This window comes from Notamacropus eugenii, chromosome 1 (genome assembly GCF_028372415.1).
Source record: "Notamacropus eugenii isolate mMacEug1 chromosome 1, mMacEug1.pri_v2, whole genome shotgun sequence".
NCBI classification, from domain to species: Eukaryota; Metazoa; Chordata; class Mammalia; order Diprotodontia; family Macropodidae; genus Notamacropus; species Notamacropus eugenii.
The window spans coordinates 126,563,203-126,579,477 of NC_092872.1; the positions used below are offsets into that span (position 1 = coordinate 126,563,203).

General features: G+C 35.7%; 1 protein-coding gene and 1 pseudogene across 6 annotated transcripts in view; one reads left to right on the forward strand and one right to left on the reverse strand.

Annotated features, from left to right (window-relative positions):
- Positions 1 to 16,275, reverse strand: part of CSNK1G1 (casein kinase 1 gamma 1) — a 256,264-nt gene that overhangs the window by 129,784 nt on the left and 110,205 nt on the right. For all 6 annotated transcript variants that reach the window (XM_072613617.1, XM_072613645.1, XM_072613632.1 and 3 more), the window contains exon 2: positions 8,329 to 8,752. In XM_072613617.1, coding sequence (XP_072469718.1) covers positions 8,329 to 8,509 — 181 coding nt within the window. In that variant the 5' untranslated portion in view covers positions 8,510 to 8,752. The remainder of the gene's footprint in view (positions 1 to 8,328; positions 8,753 to 16,275) is intronic.
- LOC140507979 (F-actin-capping protein subunit alpha-1-like) lies at positions 10,187 to 15,431 on the forward strand (annotated as a pseudogene).

A 16,275-nucleotide genomic window follows, 5' to 3' on the forward strand; every position in this document is an offset into this window, starting at 1 on the left:
TACATGGCTCCAACACAGTGCTGACTCCCTGACTTAATTTTTATATAATTTTATTGATGGTTTTCTTATGCTACATCTATTTCCAAATATATCTCTCCATTCTGTCCTATTCAGCAAGCTGTCCCTTGAAACAAACATTTAAACACAGAAAAAAAAAAAAAGCTAATTCAGTAAAAACACCAGCACATTGATTGAGTTCAACAGTAAATGCAATATTCTACAGCTATTGTCCTTATTACTTGCAGTGAAGAATTCATTTTCTCAAGGAGGGAAGAGAGGGCAAGATACGAAGCTCCTTATATGTATATGTGTGTGAGTGTATGTATGTGTGTGTATAGAGAGACAGAGAGAGACAGACAGAGACAGAGACACAGAGGGCACAAACAAAGTGAGATGAATGTGAAGAGATAATATCTAAAAAAGAAAATTAAGTGTTGAGAGGAATGTACTAGGAAAAAAAGAAAGAAAGAGGTAGAATGTAGCAAATCATCTCACATAAAGAGGAAAGAAAGAGCTTTTACAATGGAGGGGAAGAAGGGGAAGATAAGAGGGAATTAAGTGAGACTTTCATCAGATTTGGCTTCAGGAGGGAATAACATACATACTTAATTGGATATGGAAGTTTATTTTACCCTACAGGAAAGCAAAGGGGAAGGAGATAAGAGAGGGGAAATAATAGAATGAAAGGCAGATTGGGTTAAGGAGTAATCAGAAGCAAACGCTTTGGTAGAGGGACAAGTCAAAGGAGAGAACTGAATAAATGGAGGGCAGGACAGGATAAAAGGAAATATAGTTAGTCTTTCACAACATCACTGTTATGGAAGTATTTTCCATGACCACACATGTATAACCTATATCAAATTGCTTGCCTTCTCAGTGAGGGTAGATGGGGAAGGCTGAAGGGAGAGAATGTGGAACTCAAAGCTTTAAAAACAAATGTTAAAAGTTATTTTTACATGCAACTGGGAAATAAGATATACAGGCAATGGGGTACAGAAATTGAACTTGCCCTAAATGAAAAGAGAAAGGAAGGGAATAAGGGGGAGAGAGAATAATAGAAGGGAGGGCAGATTGGATGAAGGGGTAATCAGAATGCAAGCCATGTTGGAGTGGGGGAGGGGAGAGATAGGGAGAAAATTTGGAACTCAAAATCTTGTGGAAGTGACTGCTGAAAACTAAAAATTAATTAATCAATTATTTTCTTTTCCTGAAGTATGCCTGACAGGATCCTGGGGGTCCAAATAAAAAGATAAAGAAAAAAGAAAAAACAAAGAAATACAGGAGAAAATTTTAATTTTGTACCTAATTCTGATCCATTATGAGAAATCACAGAATCTGAAAGGTGGAGGGGACCTTAAGGTCCATCTAGCCTAATCCAAATGTAAAGTGAACCCCCATTAAAACATGCATGACAAATTGTAGTACAACTGCCTCATTATAACTTCCATCTATTGCTCCTGATTTTGCCCTCTGAGACAAAACAGAACAAATCTATTCCTTTCTCCACAAATTTGAAGCTAGCTATCATATTGCCTGTGAGCCTTCTCTGAATATATAGGCTAAATGTGTCAGATAAGAATTGGTTAAAACCAATTCTAAATCTAAAAAAAGATCCTCATCAGTTACTGTGTCACTTCAGAAAGTCTGAAAAATTTGCGGTTAAATGTTAGCTATCAAGCCGAATTATCGATGAATAAGTCTGCAAGTGTCACATCTGCTGACATATAAAACTGTCATCAAATCCTACTGTCATGTCACTTTGACTATGAGTCACTGAATGTGAAGAAGAATGTTTTCTCCTCTCATTCTCTGATGAATTTTACTACTGACAATAATAAACAATACTTCTTCAACATGTCATGGCTATTTAATCTCAACAAATAACTACCTAAGTTTGAATGAAAAAGAGTGTTTCAACTTCAGATGCCATATATATCCTGCAATGGGAGACTATGATTGCTTTAAAAGGAATTTAAACACAGTCAAGGGCAGGAATTGGATTAACTTCTTACATGTTCTGTGCAGCGCTTTAAAACTCTGCAGACTCTAAGATGGTTCAGTACGTGTTGTTTCATAGGCAAATACAAACCTCAACACCATCATCTTTACTGAAGCCTGTTGATTCAGTGGATGGAGCACTGGACCTGGACTCAGTAAGACCTGAGATCCAATCTGGTCTCAGACACTCCTGGGCAGGTCACATTTATAAAATGGGAGAATTAATAGTACCTACCTCTAAAGAGTCGTTGTGAAGATAATCATGATAAATCACTTAGCACTACATAAATTATTTTTTTAATTATCATTATCATAATAATAAATGTGGGGGCACAGGAAGGAAAAAAAGGGAAAACAAGGGAACCCCAAAAATCTTTCTTTTCTCCTCTGCTCACCCCAACACCCACTTCTGGGAAGCTTTGCATAATTCACCTCAAGGCAGTTTTTCCTTCAACCACAGTTCCCTAGTATCTTGGGTTACATAAGCAGTATCACTAATATGTACATACCTGCCCTACAACACACTTTCAGGACACATCTTATGTATGTCTGTAACACTCTATCACAGTGCCGTGTAGATCTGCATGTAGGAGGAACCAAATAAACACGGCCTAACTTAACACATGGAATTGAATTTGATTCTTTGTTCCTTTACTGTTTTTGTTCAGTTCTTAGCAAGGAACCTGATATTGTAGAGACTGAGGGTGCAAAACGAAGATTCAGTGAAGATTAGTTAAAAGTGTTTCATTTGTAGTTTTAAGCAATTTAAAAGCAGAGGCCAATCTCTCATGGAGGTAAATTACAGCAGGAAAAGCCCAGTTATTTGGAAAGTATGTGCTTTATCACTTTATAATGCCCTAACTTCTCATGAACCATATTAATAGGAATGTACAACGCTCACACTTTCACTACATCTATTAATCATTTCAGCTAAACTTTGATATATTCGTTTAATATCACTTGACATACAGAAAGGACATGTTATGCTCCCCTTCAATGTAGTCAGAGAAAGATGTATTTTAGAAGTTAGGAAGGAATGTCATAGCACAGGCTACCATTCCATTAGCTAATTCACCTCAGTTAAAAGCATTCTTTTTTGCTAATAGTTTGGCATTTTTTGAGGGGGTTTTTTTGCACTTTTTATCAAGACTCCAAAGATGGAAAAGAACAAAGTGGTCAGTTGTGTTGGTCTTAGTTTTACTTACAAATGAGCTTCATGAAGATAACCTGAGTGTTAAAGCTAGAGAGGTAGGGGAACTCAGTATGGAACACCCAATCTAATCTCAGAAACGGTGTGGCGAATTTGTTAGTTTTGCTAAACTGGCTTTATTCCCTTCTTTGTTTCTTAGTCTTTGTTATACAGACTGTCTGTTTAGGGGAGGGGAAAGGTGATATGTGTGTGTGTATGTATGTATATATATGTATGTGTGTGTATGTATGTATATGTATGTATATATACACATATGATATCAATACAATTTTGAAAAATGAAGAAAAAAATTTCGGGCAAACTTTTTTAAGAAGGTATAAATACAAATACTAATAATATGGCCTTTGAATAAATAACAAGGTTTTTAAAAAGAATTTCTCATTTTACAACGATCCAAAACAACTCTGAAAGACTTATGATGATACATGCTATCTATCCAAAGAAAAAGAACTGACAGAATCTGAATACAAATAAAATATACTTTTTAAACTTTCTTTTTCTTGAGATTTTAAAAAGTTTGGTCTACATTTTCTTTTACAATATGACTAATATGGAAATGTTTTGTATGATTACATATGTATAACCTATATCGAATTACTTGCCTTCTCAATGAGTGGGGTAGGAAGGGAGGGCAAGAACTTGGAAGTCAATTTTAAAAATAATTGTTGAAAATTGTCTTTACATGTAATTGTGGAAAAATAAAATACTAAATTTTAAAAAAAGAATTTCTCATTTTTAAGTTCTATTCATTTTTACAATTAAGAGAGTGAAAAACCATGAATGGCTGTTTTTGAAGGAAAAACATTTTCTTAGTTTTTAAGACTCATTAGTATTATTAAAATCTTAAATAGCAAGTTTTTAACAACCTCATGTCAATGGTGGGTTTAAAATTTTTCAGAAATCATAAAAAACTAATATTCTCCAGAGTTTTGAATTTATTATGGAAATACTAAATTGGTTAAGTCTGAAGCATCCTAGACACTGATCATTTATATGTCAGGCTATGGATAATAAGGGTTTTTCTAAATATTAATCTGTAACCAACTCTGTTTAAAGACTCCAAGATAATATAGAATATGGGTCCAAAAACTGTCAGTAGTGTTACTTATTATCATAATTGATTTTAGGAAAACTTTACTTACAGATTTTTTTGAAATGCTAAATTGATCTGGACAATTGAAGGGTTATTATTACCCAGTGCAGAAGCCAGAAATTCCTTTTCCTGACAAACTCATTAAAACATGACTAGGAAAAGGTACTTTTATTAGTGAGTCGACATTTACTAAATCCTTATTATGTGCCAGACACTGGTCTAAGTACTGATAAAAAAAAAAAAAAGGTAAAAACACAGTCCCTGCACTGATATTCTAATAGGGACACCAACAAGCAAGAGATATACAGAGATTTACAAGACATATACAGAGTATAACTAAAAGATATTCTCAGAGAGAAAGTACTGAAAGGAAAGGGGGGGAGGGGTTACCTATAGAAGGGTCTTCTATGTAAGGTGAAATTTGAGGTGAGTCACTAAGGAAACCACGTTAGAAATGAGTACAGAGAGCATTTTAGGCACTGAGGACAGCCACTGACGAGAGTCAGGAAAGGAATATTATTGAGGAACCAAAAGAAGGCAAGTGTTGCTGAATCATAAAGTACGTGCAGGGGAATAAAATGTAAAAAGGTTGGAAAGGTAGGGAGAGGTCTTTTGGTGAAGGGTTTTAAACTCCAAACAGAAGATTTTCTATTTGATCTGAGAGATAAGAGACATTGAGTAAAGGGGTAACCCTGTCAGATCAGTGTTTTAGAAGGATCACTTTAAGCTGAGTGGAAGATGGACCAGAGGACAAGGAGAAGACTTCTGTGGAAGTATAGGCAGTACAGGCGAGGAAGACTGTACCACAGCGGCGGCAGTGTTGCAGGAGAGAAGAGGGCACAAAAGACGGCAGCTGGAAAGGCAAAATAAATAGGCCTTGACAAGACTGGCGTGAAACTGAAGTGTGCAAGGAACTCAGAAGAAGTGAGGAGGACACTCTGTTTGTGAACTTAGGTCACTTAGATGACAGTTTAAATACATTTTAAGGCACAATGGAACGACAGATTCTCATGAAATACTGGACTCATGATAAATTCAGCACCATACCCCAAAAACAAGAATAAACTACTGACATTCTAATGACTGTTAGAGAGGATCAACAAGAGGCTGCTAGGTGGTACAGAGGATAGAGTACTGGCCCCAGAGTCAGGAAGATCCGAGTTCAATTTTGGCTTCAGACACTTACTGTGTGTCCCTGGACAAGTCACTTACCCCGAATGCCATCCCGTTCCCCCCAAAAAAAGAGCATCAACTTTCTCTTCTTTGGTATTACCTATTCTAAATAGGTAACTGAGCTTAAAGCTTGCTAACGCTTTAAGTCTTCTGGGTTATAAACCTCATTTCTCACTCTCCAATTTTGATTCTACCATGAGAATATTTCTGCATGACCTTCTCATAAATTAGCATTAGGAATATTTAATGAGGGAACAGAAGACCAAAATTTCGATCCTTACTATCTTTTCTTTCTATCTTGTGAGGTTACTGAAAAAATTACAATGAGAAAATACATGTCAAGGCCCTTGAAAAATTAACTTGTCTAATATAATTACTGCTTTCATTTCATTCCCTAGTTTCACGGGGAATGAATTAGGAATATTTACTTCAGACTATGTACAGACTGAAAACTATAGGGTTTGATTACCTACAAAATCTCATCAACAGGAATATGTACTACTATTCACAACAGAAACATAAGAACAAGTTACCCCGTGATTGTCAATCATTACAAGGTACAATCTGTATTCAGTTTTTTACAAGGATAACTAGAATAACATTTCAAAAATAACCTATTTTTGACAAATGATTTAAAGAAATCTATAAGACATCTTGATCTCTGATGCAAAGAGTTGCATAAATCCCAAATAACACTAGTGTTATTCATGTTAATGTAAGATTAACCCATATAGACATCTTTATGTTTTTGGGCTCTTAGTCAAGAAGTACGAAGAGCAGCATGTCCTTGAATACTCTAGTCTTCTAAGTTTTAAATGATTCAAGACCCTGAGCATCAATCACTTCCTGCTGGAATTATTCTTCAATACCAAAAGAACTAAGAACTCCTTTTATTCCCAAATCCTTCATTATGTATTTAGTTCTCTCACCTGTGGCTATATCCTCAATACCAATCTCAACTATTTTCCTATCCTTGAATTTTACAACCTCATGTAATTATAGGAAATAATCACATACACGTCTCAAAGTGACTAGCTTTGCACAAAATGTCTCTGAGGACATCCTTGGTGGTAAAAGAATAAAGGAAGCAATTTGCAACTGATATCCTAATTTCTTAACTCAGATACTTAAGCAAAAGTTTGCAAATAATGTCTCTAAAATATTTTTATTGTGCCAAAGATTCCAGACACTAAATGCCCAAAATGAAAATGATGATAGTATGGGCCTAGAAGTATAACAAATAGAAACTAAGAAACGGAAAATACTACTTATTAGTTTGTTTTTCAGTTTGGAAGTCATATATCTATTATCCCAGCACAATAAAAATAATTATAAATTGAAACCCACACATCAAATATTTTATGCCTTTATTTCCCTTCCTTTCTATTTGTACCCCACATTTATAATTCTAGTTTTCCCAGTGCATAGTCCATCTCAGTTGCACTCCAATAGTACCCCTGTTATGTCCGGTATTATATGCTTCTCACTATGCTAATAGTAGGAGTAAAATGATTACATAACTCCCAATCTCAGAGTCTAATATATAAGAGACAGAAATTACTGAGTTTTTCCTAGGTCAAAAGAACTGCAATATTTCTAAGGCAATCAAGTTCCATTATCATTGTCCATATGACAGATCAAGTTTCAAAACATCATCGTTCATACACAATGAAACAGTTAAAGATCACTGCTACCACAAGCAAGGTTTTCCTGGATGTTTCTGTCATAGTCAATTTAATTCATGTACCACTGTGATGCCAGAACAGTAAATGTTATGTAAACAAATACTCACAAAACTAGTTGTTAAAGCAACTCAATAGTTTCTGAGAAGTCAGGCAGGGGGAAATCACAAATCTAACTTACATTCTCATCAGTTCTTACAGAAGTTTTAGCAAACTTTACTAATCCCAACACCCATACCTCAATAGAGGGAAAAAATTCTTCATTGTCTTAATAAACCTTTTAATACAAGGTTGCCCACTCACCACTGCTGAGAACAAGTTCATTCCTAGAAACACAACATTTCCTAGCAGCACCAAAAATCTTTGCCCAACTGCTGTTTCCCTGATGATTTCTGCAGGACAAAGACCCTTATCAACTCTTCCTACAAAATCCCTGGAGCTGCCCAAGAAAAGATGCAATGCTACCTTAACCCCAACCCCTTCATACTCTCTCAACCATGCTTCTCAACTCTTAAAGGTTTTCTGGAACAAATCCTAGTATATCTAACCTCCATTATCTCTAACAACATCAGGATTAATTCTAAAAGCCCAACAGGAAAAAGAACATTTGAATCTAGGAAGGGCTATCTCCTAGTTTCCTAGGTTGATCCTTGGTGCCCAAATGTGGAAAGCATTTTTGCATTTCTCCTCTAAATTACCTAAAGAGACCTAAGTGTTAGGTTATACAGTCAATAATCTAATCACACACTATATAATTGCAATGACTGTCATTCATCCTCCACTCTTAAAGTAAATCTCAGTGAAGAAGGTGAAATATTTTCTTGGTTAGGAATTCTATCTCTGGAATTTTAACCCAACTTCTATGTTAAAACTTCCAGAAAGAGATTTCTTTTTAAAAATCTCCAAAGATTATGCTCATGAATTGATAAAAAAAACATATTCACTTTTGGTGAGGGGAAAGATGGTGAAAGATGTAGAATATGAAAGCAGTACAGTTCCAACTGGTAATAGTTCTTATACCCTAAGTCCTAGTTAACTATTAAAAAAAAATGTAAAATGAAAAGAAAACAACAGCCTCTCACATAACTGTAAATAATTATCTCAGACTATACCAAAACTTATTAAGGTAATAGGTTATTAATTACAAGCCCCTGAAATAAACCATTTCTTACCTAATCTGAGCTCTCCAAAGTTCCCACACCCTATCTTCTTGCCAACCCTGAAGTTGGGTCCCACCATAAGAACCCCAGATGATGAAGTGGAACTAGATGGTCGAGAAGGATGTCCGCTCCTTTGTGCCATGGGTTTACTTGTACGTTGTCTTTCATCTTTTTCCCTATTAGTATGGTCCATGATCTTACAATGCAGTCTTTCTGCCAGGTGAATGGCAACAATGTGTACTTCTCTCTTTAAAACAGAAATATATCCAAATGAATCACTGAATCAAGCTTGGACCATAGTCAGAGAAGTGGAAGAAGGTCTTTTGGCACCATATTCATGCTCCTAATGCACATTCAGATGATAAAAATCCATTGATTAGTTCCTGGAGGACAAGAAGTCTGAAGGACTTATGAGCAAAGGAAGATATTCTGAAACCTAGGAGAAGAAAGAGGAAAGAAACATAGTTAAAAAATGACTTTCAAAAACATAAAAAGAAAATTAACTGATTAAAAGAGATAACTCAAAATATACAAAATAAATGACATCCTCAAGTGGACTTCAGTTTGATATTTTCCAATATCATTATCAGTGCTGATTATCTGGTATTTCACTTTTGAATTCAGTATGGTACTAAGTATGGTAATATACTATACTAAGGGGCAAAAAAGACTTTAAAATAAAATTAATACTTTTTATAAATATATTCCTTCTAAGAAAAAAAAGCTTCTGGTCTATAAATCAATGTGGAAAATGGTAAGAGTCACCAAATCAAACTGGAGTTTCCCATTTTAGAGTGTCAAGAATAGGTCAGCAATGAAGCAATATTTCTATTTACTCATGCCTGGCTCTACTCACACACTATGTTACTATGTGAGGAAGTACAGTTCTTAAAATGGCTAGCTGAAAACTTTGGAAATAGCAATTAAGTTCAAGAACAAAAGCAGAAAACTAAAATTCTGGTCTGGTTATTCATCATGGACCAAATGTATGGTAGAAAAATGATATGATCAGATTCCTACATACCAAACATCTACTTGTTGAATTCCAAGGTGAAAATAAGAATGAAGAAGAAAAGGCCCCAATGAAACTATAAGATGTCAAAAGTTATATACCATTTGATAAAGGCAAATATCTCAAGCTAGCTATGTGAGAATTATAGAGCACCTGATAATTTTAACAGTTTCCAGAGCAGATCTTTCAGTAATTCAGGTAACCCTCAATACAAGCAAATATATAGTTAAAGTTTATCATGTACACTCAAAACAATTTTCCCTAAACAAATGTTCGTCTTTGCAACTCATCTCTTAATCAAATCTCTGAGACAAAAAGGAGTGCTAGTAGTCACCTTGCTATTATAATTTATTATATTAGTTGGAACAAAATGAAACAGTCCCTGCGCCTTAAATATGGGGACTATTTTATTTTGTTTTTGAACCCCAACCACCTAGCACAAGACCTAGTGCAGAAAGGCTTTATGACTCAAACCAAATTTAGCTCATATCTGTCTATAAAATAAGTTGTTTCTATTATAAATGTCCATTTTGTTTATACAGGTGAAACGGTCTAACTACATAGAGGCTTTTGTCTCCCATAATGCTAGACAAATACAACAGTACATACGATAATTATTTATTTTTGTGTACTATTGTATGTTCCTGGCATTATAGGAGGCAAAACGTAAAGATATGTTTCCCTATGCTCAAAAAGAATACACACACACACACACACACACACACACACACACACACACATCTATTTTGCTCAGAAGCAAATCAGAAAACAATCTACTTTTAAAATGAACATTCTGCTGATACAGAAAAATTAAGCAGGTGGGATGGGACTCAAAATTACCCAATTTAATACATAAACATGACAAAGGTAAAATTTCTCATTTTCTCATTCTTGTATCATTGGGGCATATGCCTTTCTCCCTGATGCTCTCCTGTTAAAAAAAAAAAGTCAACAAACATTTACTAAGTGCCTAGCATGTGCTAGGTAGGCACTGTCGTGAAGGTTTGGAAGACAAAGGTGAAAGACTGTGTCTGCTCTCAAGGAGCTGATAATCCAATGGAGGAGACAACGTGCCAAAAAACTATATACAAAACAAGAAATTGACAGGACAAATTGAAACTTGTAAGTGGAGGGAAGGCAACAGAATTCAACGGAATTGGAAAAGGTTTCCAAAAGAAAGTGGGACATTATCTGAAACCTGAAAGAAACCAAGAATCAAAGATAACAGCAAAACAGAAACAGTGGCTAAATGTGATAATATTATTTATATCTTATATATTGTTTATATTATATGTTGCCTTTTGACTATATTACACATATTAATAATAATAATGTTATTATAATACCCTACTGCGGGGTGTTTGTATGAATCTGTATGAAATTACAGTCTTTTCTTTTAAAGGTGAGGGGGTTGACAATACATTAGCATGCAAATAATATATTTTAATTATAAATATTAACATATACAAATTTGATATATTTTGAAAATTATGCTACTTCATAGGGCATTTCTCTTTAGAATTTTACACTTTCATTCTAACATTTTAACATGAGGAAAGCAATTTTAACCTTTTTTTAAAAAACAATATTCATCATCAGCCACTACACTTCAGACTAATTTAGCCTTAACTTAATTAACTGAATAGCTTTCATTACACACACATTTGAAATATACGTACTGAAACAATAAACGTAGTCAGTTTACAAACCTTCAGAAGGGGCCTAAAGTGCATCCACTCTGGAAAAGCAAGTTCGATAACACGCTTCCAGAGCAGAACAAACACCTTACGTCCTGTCAACAATATAAAATTGCACACACAGGGCTCAGTTTGAAAACTATGCATGAATTCATTCTGTGCTTTTACCATCAAGGATCAGTAACACCTATAGTATCTGCACTACCCTTCCCATTTAAGAAATCAAGGTAAATAACTTTCTCTTAACAGATTCCCTATGAAATAACTCCGATCCCATGGAATACATAGGTAGCAAATAAAATATGTCCTCCTGCTCAAAAACCTTTATTAGTTTTCCAGTGGCTACAGAATAAAATAACAAACTCTGGAATTAGGCATCTAAGATCCTTCATAATCTGACTCCTATTTACCTTTCTAAAGTTACTTTTCACTACATTCCTTTTTCAAACTCTCTTATTTCCACAAAGACACCAAACTAAGCCAACTGTCACGCTGAGTTTGGAACACAAAATAAGCATTACTTATCTTCCTCCCAGTTTTTCACCCATACTATTTACATGTGGAATATCCCTTCTCCCCACTCCCACTTTGTTTTTTTAAGGACCAGCCCAATTTCTAACTCTTCCATAAAACTTTGTCTGAATACTTAAATTTATAGTGATCCTTCCCCTAACAATCTACATACTTACTGTCTGTACCATCTCTCTATAATATCTTACATTGCTGAGGTTTTTTTTACTAAAAAAACAAAAACAAAAACATCAGTTCTTTCTTCAGAACCAGAACGTAAACTTTTTGAGTACAAACACCTATGGTTTTTGTGTATTTATATTCCCCAGACCAAATTCTGTTTTACAGAGGCAGAACTATCATAGATGATACTGAGATCAAGGATATGACAATATGTAAGTGAATGAGGTAGACCAAATGCAGAACAGAGGAGGTTGACAAACTAGTAGGCCATGGTGCTAAAAAGAATATTTTGAACTTAGTTACCATCCATGGGACAGAGTGCAAGATGGAAAAGACAGACCACTCACAAAAAAATCAAACATGGATGTAACAAAACTATAAACAAGATTCAAATGAAGTAATATGAGAAGACACCCCCAACTCACCCCTTCATGGGTGGGGGAGGTCCACAGGCACTACCCATTGTACATGTTTCCAGAATTTTTAATGTACTGATCAGTTGTGCTGATTTTCTCCTTTCTTTATTGTCTATAGAAAAGCAAGACAAAGTCAAATTAACTTGTAAAACTGTTTCCCTAAGAGTGTTTGTTTTGGGGTTGTTTTTTTTTTATATTATACAGACTTCACAATAAGGAGTAAAATTCTTCATTGTAGAATTATAAATGATGGGATTTAAAGGAGGAGGAATCTTACGGAACAAGGAAGCCTAATACCTTAGTCTTGCAAATGAGAAAAAAGAGGCCCAGAAAAAAAGTGACTAGCCTGAGGTCACAAAATTATTAAGTGGGACAGGTGAGATTTTTGAGTCAAAAGGCAACAAAAGGTGTTAAGAGTTTGGAATTTGGAGTTAGAGGGTCTGGAGTCCAACCTGCTCCACCATTTTTTACTTACATGGCCCTGGGCAAGTCACTCAGAAGTATATATAAGGAAATTACCCTTTCAGTAAATGAAGCTAGTTAGTTGAAAATGTTTAAAATGAATTACTTAAGGACTGAATAACAGTATTTTCAAGAAGTAATTTTACAGTAGTATACTCAACTTCAGATTAACATTCAATAAAGCAGATAAAACAGGATAATGAAGTATAGCTTTCAAGATTAAAAAAAAGAATTTGGACCTAAAACACAAAAATTACTTTTTTTATTTTGAGAGGACTATATAAAAATCTCTAACTTGAGTAATTGAAATTATATTTATCCTCAATTTATTTCTTTAAACATGAACAAGAGATATAGCAACTACTATACACAAAAATGAGAGATTTTCCCAAATCAGAGGGCATTAGAAGCAAGCTGTGAAGAAATCCCGAAAGAAATAAGTAACTGCATCTAGAAACAAATGACCAAATAATGATGATGATGATAAAAATAATTGGCATTGATACAGTGCTTTAAATTTGCCAAATGAATTTACATACATTATCTCCTTCATATTAAGGGTCACTAGAGCATTGGCTATTTCAGATGAGAAAGTCTCCATAAAACCAGGAAGACTACATTGTACTTTTTCTAAAGTAGATTAGTTACCAAGGATATTATCATCATCATCACCCTCTCAGTAACAGAGGTTTACAAACTAGGCGTCAACCTCAATTGATCATTCTCATCCTTACATCCAATTTTACCTTTGAAACACCTTGTCTCCAAAGACACTGCCACCACCCTGGTTTAAGCCCTCATGACCTCATTCCTGGACTAATGAAATAGATGGTTAACTGGTCTGCAGATCACAAGTTCTTCCTTACTTCAGTCCATCTTCCAACCCAACTGATCTTCTTTAAGCAGTCTGATCATGTCACTCCCCTATTCAATGAACTCTAGTATCAAATATAAAATCCATTTTTTTGAGTTTTTAAAGACCTTCACAAATTTACCCCTTACCTTTCTAGTTTGCTTACCATTTACTCTTGTTTTATACCCTATGATGCTTCCTGTTTCTTCCACAAATTACACCAATGTCTGAACTATGAGTATTTTATCCAGTTTTCCTTCATGTTGGGAACTCTTTCCTTACTCACCTCTACTTCCTGGCTTTCTGGGTTTCCTTCAAGTCTCAGTTAAAGTTCTACCTTCTGCAAGAAGCCCTTCCTGGTCCTCCTTAATCTTAATACCTTCTCTCTGAGATTATCTTGAATTGATTCTGTATGAATCTTGTCTATACACAGTTGTTTTCATATTGCCTCCTCCACTAGACTGTGAACTCCTTGAGAGCAGAGACTGTATTTTCCCCTTTCTTTGTATCTCAACAGAGAATCTAGCACACAGAAGACACAGAATAACTGCTTGCTGATTTGATCATCATTCCTCCTTATGGCCAAACATGAACCAAATTCATACGACAATGTTACGTTAGTTTCTTAGAAAATTCTTCAGTTATACACATAAGACCAATGTTGTTTTGATCCACAGGAGGTTAAGACTGTTCTCTGAATAAAAAAATTAATAATCTCCCTGATCTGTGTAAGAAGGGATATTGTTTTTGCTCTTGGTTTGCTTTGACAAATGTTCATGAAAAATAGTTAACCTCCTAGGGTGATGTGAGCTTGTAGTAAGATCAGCATGCATAACCAGTTCTGCAAGGATGATGGTCAAGCATGTCTTGGCCTCAGGGGGACACCAGAAAGGTGGGGGGCAAGAAACAGCTCAGACCCTAGCCTCATTACCAAGTCTACATAATCTACATAAGGAGGGAAAGTAGGGAAATAAAGAGAGGAATTTGACTAACTCTGCCAAGAAGGACAGAACTGCATGACCTCACTCCTGCTTTTGTATTGGTGTTGGTGTTCCTAATGTTCTCCTCTGGAGAAGTGGAATAATAAATGTCTTCCTCTGCCCACTCTGTCTCTGAATTCTTTCAGTGAGAATGGGTCTCTCACATGGGTCTTCCAAAAGGCACTTTGGGAATGGAAGCAAGGGGCAGCAGCAGCTCGACCTGGACTTAACTTCCTGACCTTGCCTGGGAAGTCCTGTGATAGCCAGATCACACTTACATCATCACATTTTTCTGAAAGAGCAACAATTTCTGAATTATCCTGTGACACCTTTCTTCCAGGCAAGCTGCCTTTGTTTGCAGAGATCTCAGATGTTCTTCCAATGTTCAGTTTTTGTTATGAGAAGCTTTCTCCCATCAAAGGAGTTCTGATACAGATACAGATAGCTGCCAAGTTCATCCATCACTCATGCTCCCCCAGGAGAAGTGTTATAGAAAGAAGCAAGTGACACCTAACCTAAGGACAAAGATGGAGCTCTGAAATCAAAGAGGGAGTTGTGTGACAGTGCATGAAGAGCCCATGTGAAAGATCAGTATTCCAATGGCTTCTATATTGTTTATGCTAAAATTGCAGATGGGCAAAAGAACTGTTATTGTCTATATTGAGAGTCACCAATTTCAGCCTTAAAAATTTGTGGAATGGTTGTTGAAGATCAGAGTGGAAGTATACCATCACACCACCTATGGCTGATACGGCCGGAGCACTAAAGACTCAGTTCCTTTACAATGATGATGGCAGTGTTCAGCTGGTTAGTCACAGAGAAATCCAGGACCCAATGTGACTGTTACTGATGGTGTACAAACTGCCAAGGAATTTATTAAAAATCATAGAATATGCTGAAAATGAGTATCAGACCATGATTAATAAGAACTATCAGACAATGTCAGATACCACATTCAAGGCTTTGCACAGTTGTACACCAAAGTTTCAAGTTAAAATCTGAAAAAATGCAGATGCCTAAGGAATAATAGGCATATTGTGTTTTAATGTTGTGTGACAGGTTACTAGAGTATGTGCTATAAGTGTATGAATCAGACAAGTTCATAAATCACAAACAGTAACACATAAGGCCCTCTAGGGACTCAAGAGGGCTCTCTGACCAAAACCAAACTTCACAGAACAAATCCCCTTAACAGAAGGGCTGCCAAGCTACAGGATCCCCACTCCTATAAGCAGTGTCTTTACCTATTTCTTAATGTGCTTAAAGGGAATGGTGACAATTCACTCTAAACAGTTTGTAAAACTTGTTTAACCTTCAATTCTCAACGTCAAGAACTCAAGTTAGACTGTGATGCAGCAGCTCTTCCAAAGAGGGTGAGTGAAGGTATGTGTCCAATAGCTCTCAAAAAACAGAGACTCTACAGATTTTCTATAGCCAGTATCAGAACTATGTATGGTGAATTAATTCTACATTATTTACAGTTGGGTGACCAGGACTTAATAGGAGATCCTTTTTTTAAAAAAATCAAGTGCATGGTAAAGAAAACCAACAAGTTGCCTGAACTCTCCCCAACTGCCCGTGGAAAAAACATTAAATCAAGCCTCTAAATGGATTCTGGGGTGAGAGAATCCACAAAAAGAGTGAATGAAATAAATTTCCACCTAGATAACTTAGAAGAACTACAGGAAAGGTCTACCTCACTTGGAAAGGGGAAGGCAGTCCAGTGCAAATGGTGTCTAGGCAAACCAGCAGGAGGCTCTGAGCCACAGCACAGATCAGCAACCAAGGCCTCTTGATTCTAACTCAGCAAGCCATCTCTGGGACCTCTAGCCTTATAGCAGAAGGC